The 16514-nt window shown below is 46.1% G+C and overlaps 1 protein-coding gene across 4 annotated transcripts in view; it reads left to right on the forward strand.

The window, feature by feature from the left end:
• Positions 1–9278: 9278 nt before the first annotated feature.
• NCBP3 (nuclear cap binding subunit 3) overlaps positions 9279–16514 on the forward strand; it is a 42752-nt gene continuing 35516 nt past the window's right edge. For 2 of the 4 annotated variants that reach the window (XM_032399083.1, XM_032399084.1), the window contains exons 1-3: positions 9279–9506; positions 11402–11467; positions 13388–13493. In XM_032399083.1, coding sequence (XP_032254974.1) covers positions 9324–9506; positions 11402–11467; positions 13388–13493 — 355 coding nt within the window. In that variant the 5' untranslated portion in view covers positions 9279–9323. Of the gene's footprint in view, positions 9507–9901; positions 10995–11401; positions 11468–13387; positions 13494–16514 lie in introns of those variants that run through there. The other 2 variants (XM_032399085.1, XM_032399087.1) reach the window with 2 other exon arrangements.

The raw sequence follows: 16514 nt of genomic DNA on the forward strand, positions 1-16514 counted from the left end.
CCCATGTTTCACAGGGACCCAGGAAGCCCAAGGTCTGGTCCTTGGGAGCCGTCACCACTCCCCATGGGGCGAGAGTCCCAGTGGAGCAGCACAGGAGTCCCTGTGACACGTGTCCAGTGTCTTTACTGTGCCCCTTTAGCCTTGGGCACTGGCATGGGCTTTTTGCACCCTGCACCTCCCTGCTCGTAGTAGGCCCTCCATGGCCATCGTGAAAAGAGTCGTCAGTGAGGTCAGACAGCCTTGAGCTTGAATCCAAGCTTTTCCATTTAATAGCTGTGTGTGACCTTTGGCAAAGCCATCGGAGGAGTCTTGGTTTCCTCACTGGTAGAATGTGGATAATATCAGCGCCTCCTCGGGGGGTTCTTGTGAAGTTAAATGAAGTCCTTGTGCCAAGCATCTGATACAGTACTCAGTATATAGTAAGTACTCAGCAAGTGAGGCCCTTAAAAGAAAAAGAACTTTCTGTTTCTGGGGCTCTCTGGAACCAGCCTTAGAGGCCATGGGCTCAGCACATCTTGCATGATTGGTATGTACCTATCTGTGGAGTTCCCAGCTGGGTGAAATGAGACCAACCAGGAGACCAAACCAAAGGCTACCCAGCATGCTGCTCAGTTTTTCCATCTGAGAAATGGATACCAAAGCTGTTATTGCAAGTTTCCTGGTCATCCTGGGAAGGTCCCATGAGGGACTGTACCAAGCCCTCTCTGAGAGGGGCACTGGTGGCCAGGCGGAAGTTTCCCAAATGCCAAGACCAGTAAGTAGGTCTATCCCCACTTCCTCCCCACCATCTCTCACTTCCTCACTGGTCTCCTGGCCTTGGTCCTTAGGACTCTAATCCATCCTCTTACTGGCTACCAGAGCAATCTTCAGGCACAGACCTGACCATGCCCATCTGCCCATCCCTCTCAGAACCCTTCCATGTTTCTCCAGTGGTCAGCCTGGCATTTGAGGCCCCTGCCATCAGCCCTGCTACGCTCTGGATGCTCTCCTGACCATGCCCCACACTCCATTCACTCCTTACTCCCACGGCTCTTCAGGCCCACCCACTCCTCCAGAACACTGCCTTCCCCCAACCCCTGCCTCTGCTTGTCAAAGACAGCCTCACCTCCAAGGAGGTGGTTCATCCCAAGCGTTGGTCACCAAGTCCTGGGTCTGGGTTTGACAGGCCAGATCATCATGCATAAGAACTTTGAATAGGACCATAGGCGCGTGATGTCATTTCCCCACGAGGACAACCACTCCAGGAGGCACACTGTGGTAGGGAAACTGAGGCCCAGGAAACAGTCTCACTCAGTTACATAGCAAGTCAGGGAAGAGCGTGACTAGAGCCCAGATCCCTTGTCTACCCACCCCACCCAGGTCTTCCCACATCAGCTGCCAGGAAAATGGAGAACCCTATTCAGGGAAAGGACATCTAGGAAAACCAGAGACAGGGACTGCATTTCCAAGCCTAACCACACAGGAGAGCTGAGCCCAAGCCAGCAGTGTCCAGCTGCAGGCTAGGGGACAGTTGGGTTTGTCCTTGGAGGCCCTGATAACTTGCAGAGAATCTCTTTGGGCTCTGGAACCTACAGGCACTTTGGTCTCTGCTCCTCCCAATCCCTATCATCCTATATGGTCTCAGCCTGAAGTCGGGGGGGGGGGCCTCAAAGCCACTAAGGTTTCCAGTTTTCCAGGGGGACACCCAGACACATACTGGGACCCATATAAACACCCCACAAATTACTTAGTCTCTCTCTCTCTCGCTCTCTCTCTCTCACACACACACACACACACACACACACACACACACACACACACGAGGCCTACACACCTACCTAACCTCCCCTTGGGCAAACAAGCAGGCCTGCCTCCTGGGCCATTGGGACTCTGCCAAGGGAAGCCAGGGGAAGCCATGCAATGGGTGGTACTGGACCCTGAGGGTCAACTGAGGCTCAGGAGGAGACCAGGAGGGTCTGGGTAAGGGTGCGCCCTCCATCTCACCTGCAGAACAGAGTCCTGGTCTGCAAGGACTCCCAGAACCACTCCAGCCTCCTGCTAGACTGCGTGGCCATGGCTTAAATGACCATCTCCTGCCCAGGTCCCCTCTGTCGTACACACACAGATCTGGCTTTTTCCTCTGGGATCTCAGACTCATTTATTTCTCCAGCTAGGATGTCCCAGGGAACAAAGTCTCAATCCTTTCATTCTCCAGGGCAGCTGCCAGTCCCCTCCCACATCAAGCTGACCAGTTTGTCATTAGCCCCTCCTAGCTTTGTGGCCAGCCTCCCTCCCCCTCCCCACTGCCTAGGCCCCCACCATCCCCAAGTTACCTCCTCCAGGAAGCCTTCCCTGGTCACAGCCCCAGAGACACCCTTGGCATGTGGTCTGGTGTCTAGTCCATTTCCTACAAGACTGGAATCAGGGCCTAGGAATTGCAACCTCACCCACTGACTGAGTCACTTTCTCGACCTATATCTGCCCACTGACTGTTCCACCATGATGAAGACCATTCAAAGAGCATCTCTCAGCTGAATCACAAGATGCGGTCTTCCCTCTGGGGGCCCCATTCTCTCCACTTTGATCCCTAGTAAGGCCCTTCTCTGGCCTGTATATCACTGGCTTTTTCTGGTCCCATGTTCCTGTTCCTCAGCCTGAAAACTAGCTCAGGACTCCCCTGTAGCTAGAACCCAGATTTCCACCCCCTCAGCTTTCCAAAGGCTATTGCCTCACACTCCTGGGCATGTAGGAGGAAACCCCTTCTGCCTTCTCTCTCAGATGCCTTCTGCTCTGGCTCCTTCTTTCCTGTTACTGCCTGGGTCACTCTGTCCCATTCCCCGCAAGACCGGTCACTTTCCTAACCATGGTCCATGCAATTGGCTGATACTGTCTGCATTAAGAGCCTTGTGACACCCCCACCCCACAGACTTTTGGTCTCCTCAAGAGCCTACCTCCCATGGCCCAGACTTGTCTATGCCAAAGGAATGGAACTGGAATAATGGGGAACTGCAACACAAGGAGCTGGTTAAGTCTGTATACTTGGTCCTCCCCAGAGTCCAGGGGACCATCCCTAAGGCACTGGAACTTTCACAGAAGAGGATCCCTTTGCCCTCAGTTTCTCCCATCTCCTTCTTGAAGGCAAGCTGTGCCAATATCTACCCACCTTCCTGGGAAACCCACCCCAAAGCTGAGGGAAGGCTCCCAGCCGTGATCTGCCCCTCCCATTCCCAGTTCAGTCTAAACAGTAGTTATCAACGCGCCTACATGCTAGGATCCCCCAAGGAGCTTTGAAAAAAAAAATAAAACCCTGATGCCTGGGCTCCATCATCAGAGATTCTGATTTAATTGGTCTGGGATGTAGTCTGAATGTCAGGATTTTTTTTTTTTTTAATTAATAGACTATATTTTGGAACAGTTTTAGGTTTACAGAAAAGTTGAGAGGAAAGTACAAAGAGTTCCTGCACACCCTATCAGGCTCCCCTCCTGCCCCCCAGGCTCTCCTGTTAGTAACATCTTGCCTTACTATGGTATGTGTGTTACAACCAATGAGATAGTATTGACACATCATAATTAACTAAAGACAGTTTACTTCAGAGTCCACTCTTTGTGTTGTTTGTTGTGTAAGGTTTGACAAATGAATAATACCATGCATCACTCTTACAGTTTCACACAGAGTAGTTTCACTGCTAAGAATCCCCCATGTCCCACCTGTCCATCCCTCCCTCCCCCCAAACCCCACTCTTCACCTACCCACAACCCCTGGCAACCACTGATCTTTTTACTGTCTCCATATTTTTGCTTTTTCCAGAATGTCATAGAGTTGGAATCATACAATGTGTAATCTTTTCAGCTTCCTAGTTGATTTTTAAGTTTTTTTTATTATTTTTAATTGAGATGCAATTGACATATAATATTCTATAAGTTTAAGGTGTACAAACATATTGATTTGATATATTTGTATTGCAATATGATTGCCACTGTAGCATTAGCTAACACCTCTGTCTCTTCACATAATTATCATTTCTTGTAGTGGTGGGGACAATTAAGATCTAGTCTCTTAGCAAGTTTTATATTTATAATAATTTTGTTGTCTATAATCACTGTACTGTGTATTACATCTCCAGAACTTATTTGTCTACTAGTTACAAGTATGCATCTTCACCTAGGTGATTTTAATGAACAGTGATGGTTGACATTGAATAGCCCTGATCTAGAATTTGGTAAAGGTAGGGGGTAGATCTGGTGCTCCATGTCTTTAAATCTAATATGGGCAAAAGTCTCATTTTCTTCTGATATGCCCATCCATCCATCCATCCATCCATCCATCCATCGTTTCAGTATATGTCCAGGGCCTTCTACACCTGGGCACTGAGTTAGACAATCAGCTAAATCAATACTGTTCCTGCTCTCATGGCTCTCATAGCCCACTGCAGGAGACAGACATCAATCAAGTTGCCATGCATGTATGTGGATGATTTTGAACTGATATGAGTGCTGTATAGGAAAGGCTTGTGGTGGTGGCTAAGAGTAGTTGGGAGGTTCCCAGAGGAAAGGAGGCTCCAGCTGAGATCTGAAGTTGAGGAAGAACTATCTAGGCCAAGGAGGGGGAAAGAAATCTCAGGCAAGAGACCAATCTGTGCAAGACCCCTGTGGTAGGAGGGAGCCTGAGGCTTACCAAGAACTCAGGTGGTGATGTTGGGAGTGAGGAAGAATGCAGTACAAAATGAAGCTGAAGAGGAAGGCAGGCCTGGATAATGTGTACTGAAAAGACCAGTCTGGCTACAGGGTAGAGGAGGGATGAGGGTGGAGGAAACAGAAAAATGGAGAAATCAGTGCGAAGGCCACAGCAGTGTCCAGACAGGATAGGATATGATGACAGCTGGGATGGAGAGAAGCTGAGGAATGGTAGCCAAGAGGATGGAGAGAAGCAGACGGACGAGAAGGATATGTAGGAGAAGAGAGGTGCCTTGAGACATTCAAAGGAAGATGTACACTAGGCAGTTAGACATGTGGGTCTAGAGCTCAGAGGAGAGGGGAGAATTGGAGATAGAGATGTGGGGGACCTAGGGGTATGTATGGTGGGGGAACTGGAAGCCATGGATGGGATAAGATGGCCTAGACATTGAGCATGGGGTGAGAAGAAAGAGGGTCTAGGATTGAGTCTTGGACAACTATTAATATTAGGTGAAGAGGAAGAACCCAAAAAGGCCCTGGAGCAGGAGCAGCAGGGAAGGTGAAAAAGGAAAACCAAGTGTGGCTTTATAATGGAAGAGTGTGTGTGGTTTCAAGAACTAGGGAGTGACCATCAGCGTCCATGATACAGAGTAGTCAAGTCAGTTGGAGAAATGAGGGAAGATAGTCCTTTCAGGAATTTAGCTGTGTAGGAGGTTGGGGGATGTGGATACAACTCCCTCACCAGGGTCAGCTGCCTCATGAGCTTTCCTTTCACTGTGGACATTTTTCCTTAACTAACAACCTGCCCCTGTTCCAAGGATAGACATAAACTGGGGGGTGTGAGGCATGGGGTTGTGTGTGCCCAATTTAAAACTGCATTAAAGACAGGGCGCCTGGGTGGCTCAGTTGGTTAAGCAACTGCCTTCGGCTCAGGTCATGATCCCGGAGTCCCGGGATCGAGTCCCGCATCGGGCTCCCTGCTCAGCGGGGAGCCTACTTCTCCCTCTGACCCTCTCCCCTCTCATGCTGTTTCTCTCTCGCTTGCTCTCTAATAAATAAATTAAAAAAATCTTTAAAAAAAAAAAAACTGCATTAAAGAACATCTCTGAATAGTCATCACCTCAGGTCAGTGGACCATGTTACCAGTCCTCAGGTAGCATTTGATTTCACCTTAGAAGCTTATATTACCTTTTAATTGCTTTTCCTTTTGTTGCCCTAGGAGGATAGGCTTCTATTATTTTTATTCCCCTCCTCCATGAATGGGAGAGAGAGAAAGGAGAGGGTGTGGCCGATTTCAGTCAAAGAAAAAAAAAAAGTGAATCCTGTAGAGGACCCTGTTAATATCCTCCCTTGTCCCCTAGCCTCCATCTTCACAAACTTTTTAAAAGACTTGTCCATACTTTTTCACATTCCACCATTAATCTACCTTCTCCTTCATGGGCATTGGTCTCCTCAAGGTCACCAACAGCCAACAAACCAAGTTCCACTGCATTTGACACTCGATCACTTCCTTCGTGAAACTCTCTCTCCTCTCTCCCCCAATGTGTCACTCTCCTGGTTTCTTCTGTTAATAAGAAATCATCCAGACTTTGGAAATAGGAAAATGAATAGGAAAAAGAACTACAATGATGTCCTCTCAGGGTCAGGTGCTGTTCAACATGCCAGTTCCACCTGGGGATCATCTGATTTTCTAAGGAACATGTACCTTTGCTTGACTTCTGATTTACTATTGAGTATTTTACAACTCTGTAAGAGTAGAGGCTAATTCATAGGAAACTTATAATGAGTAAATGATTCTTGTCCAATAGCAATGCAAATATTTTCTGTCTGATAAGGGGGAAACCCAAAGGTTGCACTTTCTTGCATTGTAGGGCATTAACCTTTGTTGTTAAGTTCATTGCAGCATTCCTTTGACCAACTCTGTATTCATTCTCAAATTCTCTTTTGAACTAGTGTTAATATCTTACTGATGTCCTCATTCATTAATCAGTGAATAAAAGCTTTGACATGTGTTCATTTTATATTTAAGTAACGTTTTTTGAGTTTTTGAAAATTATTCTTTACCCCTCCTAATTCTGTGGCTCCACCTCAGCAGGCTGCACTGAGGACAGAGGTGAAGGGGGTGAGGTAGGGTTAAGTTAGGTGACCAAGGGGCGCCTGGGTGGCTCAGTCGTTGAGCGTCTGCCTTCGGCTCAGGTCATGATCCCAGGGTCCTGGGATCGAGCCCCGCATCGGGCTCCCTGCTCCGCAGGAAGCCTGCTTCTCCCTCTCACACTCCCCTTGCTTGTGTTCCCTCTCTCGCTGCCTCTCTCTCTGTCAAATAAATAAATAAAATCTTAAAAAAAAAAAAAAAAAAAAGTTAGGTGACCAAAAAGGAATAGGCACAGAGGGCATTCCTGGCAGGAGTCTAGGAACCCTCGTGTTTGCCTGTTGCCCTGGCTTGCTCTGGATTCCTAATTCTCCTGCCAGCTAGAACTCCCCCAGGGAACTGGTTTTCCTCTGAACTGTGCTGAACTGCAATGCCTGAATCCTCAAGCAACAGGGTTCCTATCCTGTGGGAGAGTCTGCCCAGCTTTTTCTGCTGGCCTCCAGAGGCCACAGCTGAGGAAGGACTGCTTCCTCCTCTCCCTATCCCCCACCCCTTCAGGCCTAGAAAACAAGTGTAATGCTGGGGTCTATCAAAGCTGGCCACCCCAAGCACAAACTTTCTTTGAAATGTTCTTAAAAATTCATGCAAATGCATTCCATGCATTCAATCCAATTTTGTTAACTACTGTGTCCCTTTCACCAAATAAAACTAGCCCTCTAAAGAGCCCCATCTTGTGTTTGTGCTGTGATTCAGCTCACATTTAAGAAAAACTTTGATGTGCTGTACTCCTTCTGTTGGGTCCTACATCTACATATCATTCAATCCTCACACTCTCCTTTGGGGGGGGTAATATTATCCCATTTTACTGATGAAGAAACTGAGATTTTGAAGGGTTAAGTGGCTTGCCAAGGTCACACATGGTGTAAGGGACAGAGCCAGTCAGTTTGAAACCCAGACATGTCTGATGCTGATTATGCCCTCCCTTGGTTTGTAATTATTTGTTCCTCCATGGTTAGAGCTAGTAGGGCCTCAGAGACCTTAGGGTCCCATTTACACCCTCTTCAGATGGGAAGACAGGCCCAGGTAGGGGCCAGATCTAGCCCAAGGTAACATAGAAAGGAAGGTGCAAAGTCAGGACTCAAAGCAAAAACTGACCAGTGGTGCCCTCTGGAAACCTAGAGGACTCTCCCTGTCTTCCAACCAGGCTATCAGAAATGTTGCAAGAAACCATGCTCAGGAGTTTACAGTGGACTGAGCCCTGGGGAGTCAGGAAATTGGGGTTCAAACTCTGGGCTTTGGGCAGCTCACTACTCTTCTGGAGTCTCAATATTTGTGTATGTAAAATGGGCCAGTTATTGGGAGACTTTAAAGAGACAACAGTTGGCAAGGAAGTAGGCTGTAAACCTATCAACTGCCTAGAAGTGATAGACCAAGGCTCTGGAACCTTAAGCTCAGATTCAGGTTTTATCCCTTAAACAGCCTGTCACCCAGGCGCCTAGGTGGCTCACTCACTCAGTTGAGCATCCCACTCTTGATTTCAGCTCAGGTCTTGATCTCAGGGTTGTGAGTTCAAGCACCACATTGGGCTCCATGCTGGAGCCTACTTAGAAAAATAAAAAATGGTGGTGCCTGGGTGGCTCACTTGGTTAAGCATCTGCCTTCCGTTCGGGTCATGATCCCAGGGTCCTGGGATCTGTCCTGTTGGGCTCCTTCCTCAGAGGGGAGCCTGCTTCTTCCTCTACCTCTGACTGCTGTTCCCCCGCTTGTGCACACTCTCTTTCTCTGACAAAGAAAATCTTTAAATAAATAAATAAATAGCCTGTCACATTGTCAACATTGGATAAATTTCTATGCCTCAGTTTCCTCATATGTGAAATGATGCTAGTAATAACACCTATTCAATAGAGTTGTAAGATATCAAGCTGTCGGAACAGTCACTGACATGTAATGATCATTTAGTAAAGCTGCCTTTTTTTAATTTGATTTTTTTATTATGTTATGTTAATCACCATACATTACATCATTAGTTTTTGATGTAGTGTTCCATGATTCATTGTTTGTGCATAACACCCAGTGCTCCATGCAGAACGTGCCCTCTTTAATACCCATCACCAGGCTAACCCATCCTCCCACCCCTAGAGCCCTCCCCCCTCTAGAACCCTCAGCTTGTTTTTCAGAGTCCATCGTCTCTCATGGTTCGTCTCCCCCTCCGATTTCCCCTCCTTCATTCTTCCCCTCCTGCTATCTTCTTCTTCTTTTTTTTTATAACAGGTTTACTGCTCAAGGCGAACCTATTCTCTAACTGCAGGTTACACCGATCTCCCCAGGCCCCGCCCCCTCCAGCAGGCCCCGCCCGCGTCCCCACTTGGCCCGCCTTCTCTTCGCCAGGTCCCGCTCCCGCTGTCCTGGGTTCCTCCCGCCACCAGGGGGAGGCGGCGCTGAGGGGGAGGGGTGTGGTGCTTCTAGCCGAAGTAGGCGACACTCTAGGGAGCAGCGGCGGCTGCTCTGTGGCCAGTGGCGGCGGCGCTCTAGCTGGCGAGTGTGCGAGGCGGGCTCTCAGTGGTGCGGCCGGCAGGCGGCTATGGCGGCCGTACGGGGCCTGCGAGTGTCGGTGAAGGCAGAGGCCCCGGCGGGGCCGGCTCTAGGGCTCCCGTCGCCTGAAGCGGACTCCGGTTTGGAGCGTGGCGAGCCGGAGCCCATGGAGGTGGAGGAGGGCGAGCTGGAGATTGTGCCCGTGCGGCGCTCGCTGAAAGAACTGATCCCGGTACGGGCGGGGGGCGGGGGCGAGGAGGAGGTCGCTGAGCTAGTGCCCCGCGGCCGAGCCGGCCGGAAGGGGAGGTGGCCGGCGCCTGGGCCGGGGGAAGTCAGGGGAAGGGGAAAGAGGGGAGTGAGCGCTCGGGGGCGGACGCGCCGGGCTTGAGGAGAGACGGGGAGCGGGAGAAGGGACGCCAGGGCGCCCGGAAATGGGTGTTGAGGGGGCTGGAGAAAATGGGGGAGACTAAGGGGTAGTTGAGGACAATCCCTTTGCTGCCTCTCTGAGCCAGGCTGTGCAGGGGGGTGAGCGAGGAGGGGCTGGAGTTGTCGGGGGGTTTGAGATAAAGGCGGGGCCCCGGGCGGGAACGGGAGGAACTGTCGGGTGACGCCTGCCTCAGGGTCTCCGTTGGAGCTGATGTTTGTTAAAATACAGCACTCGCGGTTTCTCTTAGAGGGTTGGACTTGTCAGCAGCAGAAACTTAGTGTTTCTTTTGTGACTCGGGAGTCATCTTGTCCCCATTCCACTTGCTCTGTAGCACCTACACCGTGGCCCCGGCATGTGACCCTTAGTGAGACCAAAACATAAGCGAACCAGCAGTGGTCCTTGGTCCGTCTTTTATCACATGGGGGGTGGGGAGAGGTGTTTTGCTTTTGGTCTGGTGGTCCTGTGTCCCGTTCTTAGGGCTGGTCTCAGGCCTGCATGGCTCTTATGTACTTAATTTCTCATCTAACATGAACTAGTTTTTACCACATGTCAGCAAGGCTGGCTTTTAAATTGAAATTGTGGAAAAAGCGAAAAAGGTAGGATCACTAAAGATAGCAAATGATAAAGACTCTGGTAACAACAATTAACATAGTGGCATTTTACCATTTACTACATTATGTTGTTTAAATATCAGTGCAGTTGTGAAATAGATATTATCCCTTTATTCGTTCAGTGCGACATGCAGCCAGGCACAATCCTAGGCCCTGGATCAAGATCAAGATCAAACTCTCTCCTGGAGTTTATGTTTTAGTTGGAGGACACAAATTAAGAATTTCTAATAGGGGTAAATGCTATGAAGAAGGTAAAACGTGTTAATGGGACAGAGAGTGCAGAAAACAGGGAAGGTGTGCAGAGCGGGAAACCAAATGGGCTAGGATGGTCAGGGAAGTCCTCTGATAGTGACTAGTGACAGTTAAGCTGAAGCCTGAGTGACAAAAAGGAGCCAACCAAGTGCAGATTTGGAAGAAGGTATTCCCAGCAGGGGCCACAGTAGGTGCAAAGGCTATGAAATGGGAACACAATTGTTTTGTTGGAGAAATGGAAAGTTCGGGAGAGCAAATGGGAGAGCAGTTAAAGAGGTTAGGAAGGTAGGCAGATACCATGGAGGAAACCCAGGCCCAAAGAGGACAAAGGAATTGTACAGTGTCAAGTACTTAGTGAATCTCAGAGCTGTGGCTTCCAAGTCCCATCCTCTTTTCATTGCATTGTGCTGTGTTTTCCTAGGAAGTCTAGGTGAGTCTGGACTTTCTGCATTTTGGTGAAGACTTGTGCTCCACCTGGTGGCCTGGCATGATGAATTTGTCCTATGTGGGCTGGGGAGATGAGTGAGTGTGCCTTACTTAACTTGGACATTTTTCATGAAAGCCTGTAGATTTTCATTTACATAAATACCTTCAGCAGATGGACTTAGTTAAGGTTTGGGACAGGGTCTGACCTAGAAAAGACTTTTTGTTAGAGGGGTTGATTGCGTACTACCTGGAGTTACTGAGACGGGCTTCCTCATAGTAAAGGGTTGTCAGGGTGAGGAAGGATTGCTGAAAGGAATGACTACCCAAAAGGAATCTGTTGCGGGGCTGTCTTTCATCATGAGTTTTTCTTCAGTTGCTGTTAGCATTTCTCACTCTTCCCCCTCGTGTTAGGACACAAGCAGAAGATATGAAAACAAGGCTGGCAGCTTCATCACCGGAATTGATGTCACCTCCAAGGTAAGACAGACCATAATTTATTTATTCATTTTGATAAGCAGGTGAACTTAATGAACTTGGTCCCTTGGATTTGTGGAACAGCAGTTACTCTTTACCTCCATTTTTCTTTTGTTGCTTGATTAAAACATTTTTTTTAACTTAAATTTTATATTACACAATGATGCCTTCATGCATCCTGAAAACACACAGGCAGCATTTGTATTCTTACATTTGTGAAAAGATAAAATCCATGTACCTTGTTGCCTGTGCTTAACCATAGCTAAGAAAAAGTTCTGCACTGGGAATGTTTTTTTTATGTTATGTCTACTCTTTAAAAATGTGTTTTTAAATACTGTTTTTAATACTGTTTCCACTTCAACTGAAACAAAACATGAAAAGTACCTGGCATATAGGAGGCTGTTAGTAATGTCTTTATTTTTCACTGGTTGCAGGCTTAGAAAAATAGGATTTCCTGATTGTGTGACTGTGTGAACCTTGAAAGCCAAGTCAGCTGAATTATTCTCAGTACCTGGGAGTATTGCCTTTTATCTAGTGACTGCTATTACTAGGTTACCAGCTTTCCTATAACTCTTTACAGAGCTTAGCCTATTTTTTTCTTTATTATAAACAGTATACATTTGTTGCTTTAATTGGATATGTGGTAGTATCCAGCTTAGACATTCATTCTGATTTTAATGTGTGCAGTTTAGAACAGAATTTTGAATTATAATTCTGAATAATAGTACTGTTTAACTCTATTGGGCGTATAAAAATAAATATGCCATGCTTACCTTTTTGTATTTTATTTGGGTCTCAATCTGTCTCAGATTGCTTAAAGGCCAAATGAAAGAACTAGTAATCTTTCTTTTAGACAGGCAAGAAAATAGAATAAAGTGAAGATGTTTTCTTACTGTAATTGAAAAAGAAGTAGATGGTTCTGTTCTTACTCTTGTATGGTTAGCCATTATGTGAAACATATTTGAGGAAAAGGGTGGTAGCCCCAGAATTGGGACTTAAGTTGTTATTAAGGAAAGGTAGATTTGTTGTTTGCACTGGGAAGACTTCAGTGAAGAGAATTAGCAGAACTGTTGGGGAATAACAAAGTGCTTTACCAATCCCCACAAGCTTTCTTGTAGTCAGACCTTCAATTAGTGTCGCAAAGTCAATGTACAATTAGTGAAGAGTTCCTAAGAGCTATCAGAAACCCACAGTTGGACCTGGACTTATTTTAGCTCTTGGAGAAAAACTTAAAAAGCTGATTATTTTGTTTTTCAGTGAAGTATCAGTGCTTTTTGTCACTTAAAGATGAAAACTGGCAATTCCATGGACACAAGCCTAGAATAGAGGAGAGAGTTTCTTTGCTTTAATGTTATTTTTAAACAGGGAAAACGCTTTAGGAGTGGACTGCTCAGGCAGACATAATGTGATAGGTGTGATTACCATGCACACAGATGATGTGAAATGCGGGTGGTGATGGGGCTTCTAGAAATAGCACTGAGATCAGAAGATCTGCCCCTCCACTAGCCGAAGTATCTCCAGCAAGCCTTTTGACTTTTTTGTACCTCCGTTTTGGCACCTGGAAGATTGGAGTGAGTTTGTTTAGTTGTAATTTGTTTGCATGATTGCTAAGAATAAGTAAAATGTCATAGAACTAAAGCAGCCATTACTCGTTGAATCAATAAATATTCATTGAATTCCTAGCATGCCCCAGACACAGTGATACATACTGAATCATGGAGATTTTTACAAATTACAGCAGTATTAGTATATGCTGGCCCAGTCATTGACTGTGAATATCCAGTTCTCTGCAAAAATTATTAAAGGCACAATGTTGCTTATTTCTTCTGATTTACTTTAGGGTTGTCACTGAAGCATTATGTTGCATTTGTGATTTAACTTTCCTCCTCCGTGTGTCACTTTGGCTTTTTTTGTACCTTCTAGGAAGCAATTGAAAAGAAAGAACAGCGAGCCAAGCGCTTCCATTTTCGATCAGAAGTAAATCTTGCCCAAAGAAATGTAGCCTTGGACCGAGACATGATGAAGAAAGGTACAATGTGTTGGGGGGTATTTTTCCACATTTCCCCAGAAAATGGGTTTTCCCTGCCATGGCCTTGTGCTTCTGGCCTTGCCTTGCATGTCCAGTCTTCATCCAAACACTCCCAAAGGAAGGGACTTGCGAAGCCTCCATTTCTGAGGTGATGTGTTTAAATTTGAGCTGCTGGGGCACCTGGGTGGCTCAGTCGGTTAAGTGTCTGCCTTCAGCTCAGGTCATGATCCTGGAGTCCCGGGATCAAGCCCCACATCGGGCTCCATGCTCGGCGGGGAGTCTGCTTCTCCCTTTGCCCCTCACCTCGCTCTCATGCCCTGTCTCACTCTCTCTCTCAAATAAATAAATAAAATCTTAAAAAAAAAATAAAGTTGAGCTGCTGTTAGCTGTGTCTTTAGATGCTATAGCTGGAAAAGAGAGATCATCTTGTCTGAGAAAGTCCAGAGAAGGTCACCCAGTTAGTGGTAGAGCTGAGATTAGAACCTATACTTCTACAGAATCTTACTCATTTTTTGCTTTTATCATGGAAGTGTTAACTTTTCTTTGCCTTTAAATGTAACGGAAGTGTGGGACGTCTGGGTGGCACAGTCAGTTAAATATCCGACTCTTGGTTTCGGCTTAGGTCATGATCTCATCAGGTCATGAGATTGAGCCTCACATTGGGCTCTGCGCTCAGTGCAGTCTGCTTAATTAAGTCTCTCTGTCCCTCTCCTTCTGCCCCTCCCCCCACATGCTTGTTCACGCGTGTGCTTTCTCTCAAATAAATAAGTAAATAAATAATGTAATGGAAGTGTATCACACTGATAGTTTTTTTTAGGGGAGTCAGGAATACTGGGATTGGTAGGGGAAAACCATTAATACTTGTGTGATACAGGTTTGTAATTTTATTTTTGTGTTTTATTAGGGTAAACATTTTGCTTCCTAGAACTCACCCTGAATTATATATATAGTAATCTGCCCCAGTCTTCAAAGCAATTTATAAATAAAAAGAAAAATTATTGCTTTTTTAATTCACAGCCCATATTATTCCACTCTAATATAAATCCATCAATGCAAAAGGTCTCCTTTAGTATTTGCAAATTTGGGTATTTGTGAAGGGCTTAGTAGGCATCCTTCTGAATGCATGTTAAAGGTCTCTGCTTTGCTGTGTGAGTTTTTCTTGTTGGGAACTTGCTGTTTTACCAGGCACTATGTCAATTAGCACATTACACACTCGTTTCTTATTCATTTCTCACAACAGCCCTATGAGAAATATATTTTTATCCCTATTCTACAAAGAAAGAAACAAGCTCAAGGAAATTTAATAAATGCCCAGGGTTACACAACTAGTAAAAGTAGAGTCAGGATTTGAACCCAGGTTTTCTGACTCTAAAGCCTTGCTCTTAATTACTTTGCTCTATTGCCTTATAGTATGTATATGATACCATAAACTCAAACCTCCTCAGTCCATCCCAGTGGACAGAGTAGCTTGGATACAGAGCTCAACTCTGGATGCTGCTTTACTCTTTTTCTGCACCATGAGTTCAAGTTGGAAATATGACCTTGCTTCCTGTGTAGGCTGGGTTTCCAGGCATCTGCTTGAGTGGATTTCTGTTTTAGGAAAATAGAACAGCTGTGCAGGCTTGGCATTCATGTGCCTGTACAGTTTGGGCTCAAGTAGACCTCTGAGGCCTCTCACAACTCCACCTTTAAGCACCATAGTTTTAGTATACCTGTTTACTTCTAGTCCTGTGAACATTTCTTACGATTTTTTTTTTTAAAGATTTTATTTATTTGTCAGAGAGAGAAAGAGCGTGCGCACAAGCAAGGGGGGAGCGGCAGGCAGAGGGAGAAGCAGGCTCCCCACTGAGCAAGGAGCCCGATGCAGGACTCGATCCCAGGACCTGAGCCGAAGTCAGACGCTTAACTGAGCCACCCAGGCATCCCATCTTGTGACCTCTTGCTCTGATCTTATTCATGCCTTTTAGTCTGCTGATGAGCCCTTCCTTATCCCATGCTTTATCTGGTTCAGATGTCACTTCCTCCGTAAAGCATCCCTAATCACCCACTCAAATTTCTCTCCAACCTCTGTTGGAACTCTTTAGTGTGCTAAGCCCTCCTGGAATTCAGTCTCAGTTTCTTTGTGAATGTGGGCAAATTATTGAACCTTTTTAGGTCTCAGTCTCCTTGTTTATAAAGTGGGAAAATGATATCTACCTGAAAAGGATCACTTTCAAGGTTAAGTTTTAATTTAAAAAAAAAGAAGCTTTAGGGACACCTGCGTGGCTCAGTCGGTTAAGCGTCTGCCTTCGGCTCAGGTCATGATCCCAGGGTCCTGGGGTCAAGTCCTGCATCGGCTCCTTGCTCAGTGGGGAGCCTGCTTCTCCCTCTGCCTGCCGCTCCCCCCTTGCTTGTGCACACGCTCTTTCTCTCTCTCTCTCTGACAAATAAATAAATAAAATCTTAAAAAAAAAAAAAAGCTTTAGTTTTGTTTTTGTTTCTGTATTTTTGGAAAAGCAATCCTGATTGATCTACCTAGGATGTCAGCTAGAGCAGGTTGTTCATTACAACTTGTTTCTCATCTAGGAGGCCTCATGACCTAGGATAGTGTTGCTGAACTCTGGAGAACCCTGCTGCCTATCCCAGATCAATTTAAATTAGAATGGGAGGGGGGGTTGTAAAGGTCCCAGAGATAGTTCTTTCTTTTGTGTCTCCCCAGGTAATTCTAATGTATAGTCAGGATTGAAAGCCTTTAATGTTATGGTTAAGAGCATGGGTTCTGAAGCCTGACCTGTCACTTTCTAGCTCTGTGACGTTGGGCAAGTTATTTAGCCTCTGAACCTCAGTTTCCTTATCTGGAAAGGCAGGACTCTATCCCAGGACCCTGGGAGTGTTTTTTTTTTTTTTTAATTTTTTAAATTATTATGTTAATCACCATACATTACATCATTAGTTTTTGATGTAGTGTTCCATAATTCATTGTTTGTGCATAACACCCAGTGCTCCATGCAGAATGTGCCCGGTTTAATACCCATCACCAGG

This window comes from Phoca vitulina, unplaced genomic scaffold (assembly GCF_004348235.1).
Source record: "Phoca vitulina isolate PV1807 unplaced genomic scaffold, GSC_HSeal_1.0 scaffold128, whole genome shotgun sequence".
Lineage (NCBI taxonomy): Eukaryota > Metazoa > Chordata > Mammalia > Carnivora > Phocidae > Phoca > Phoca vitulina.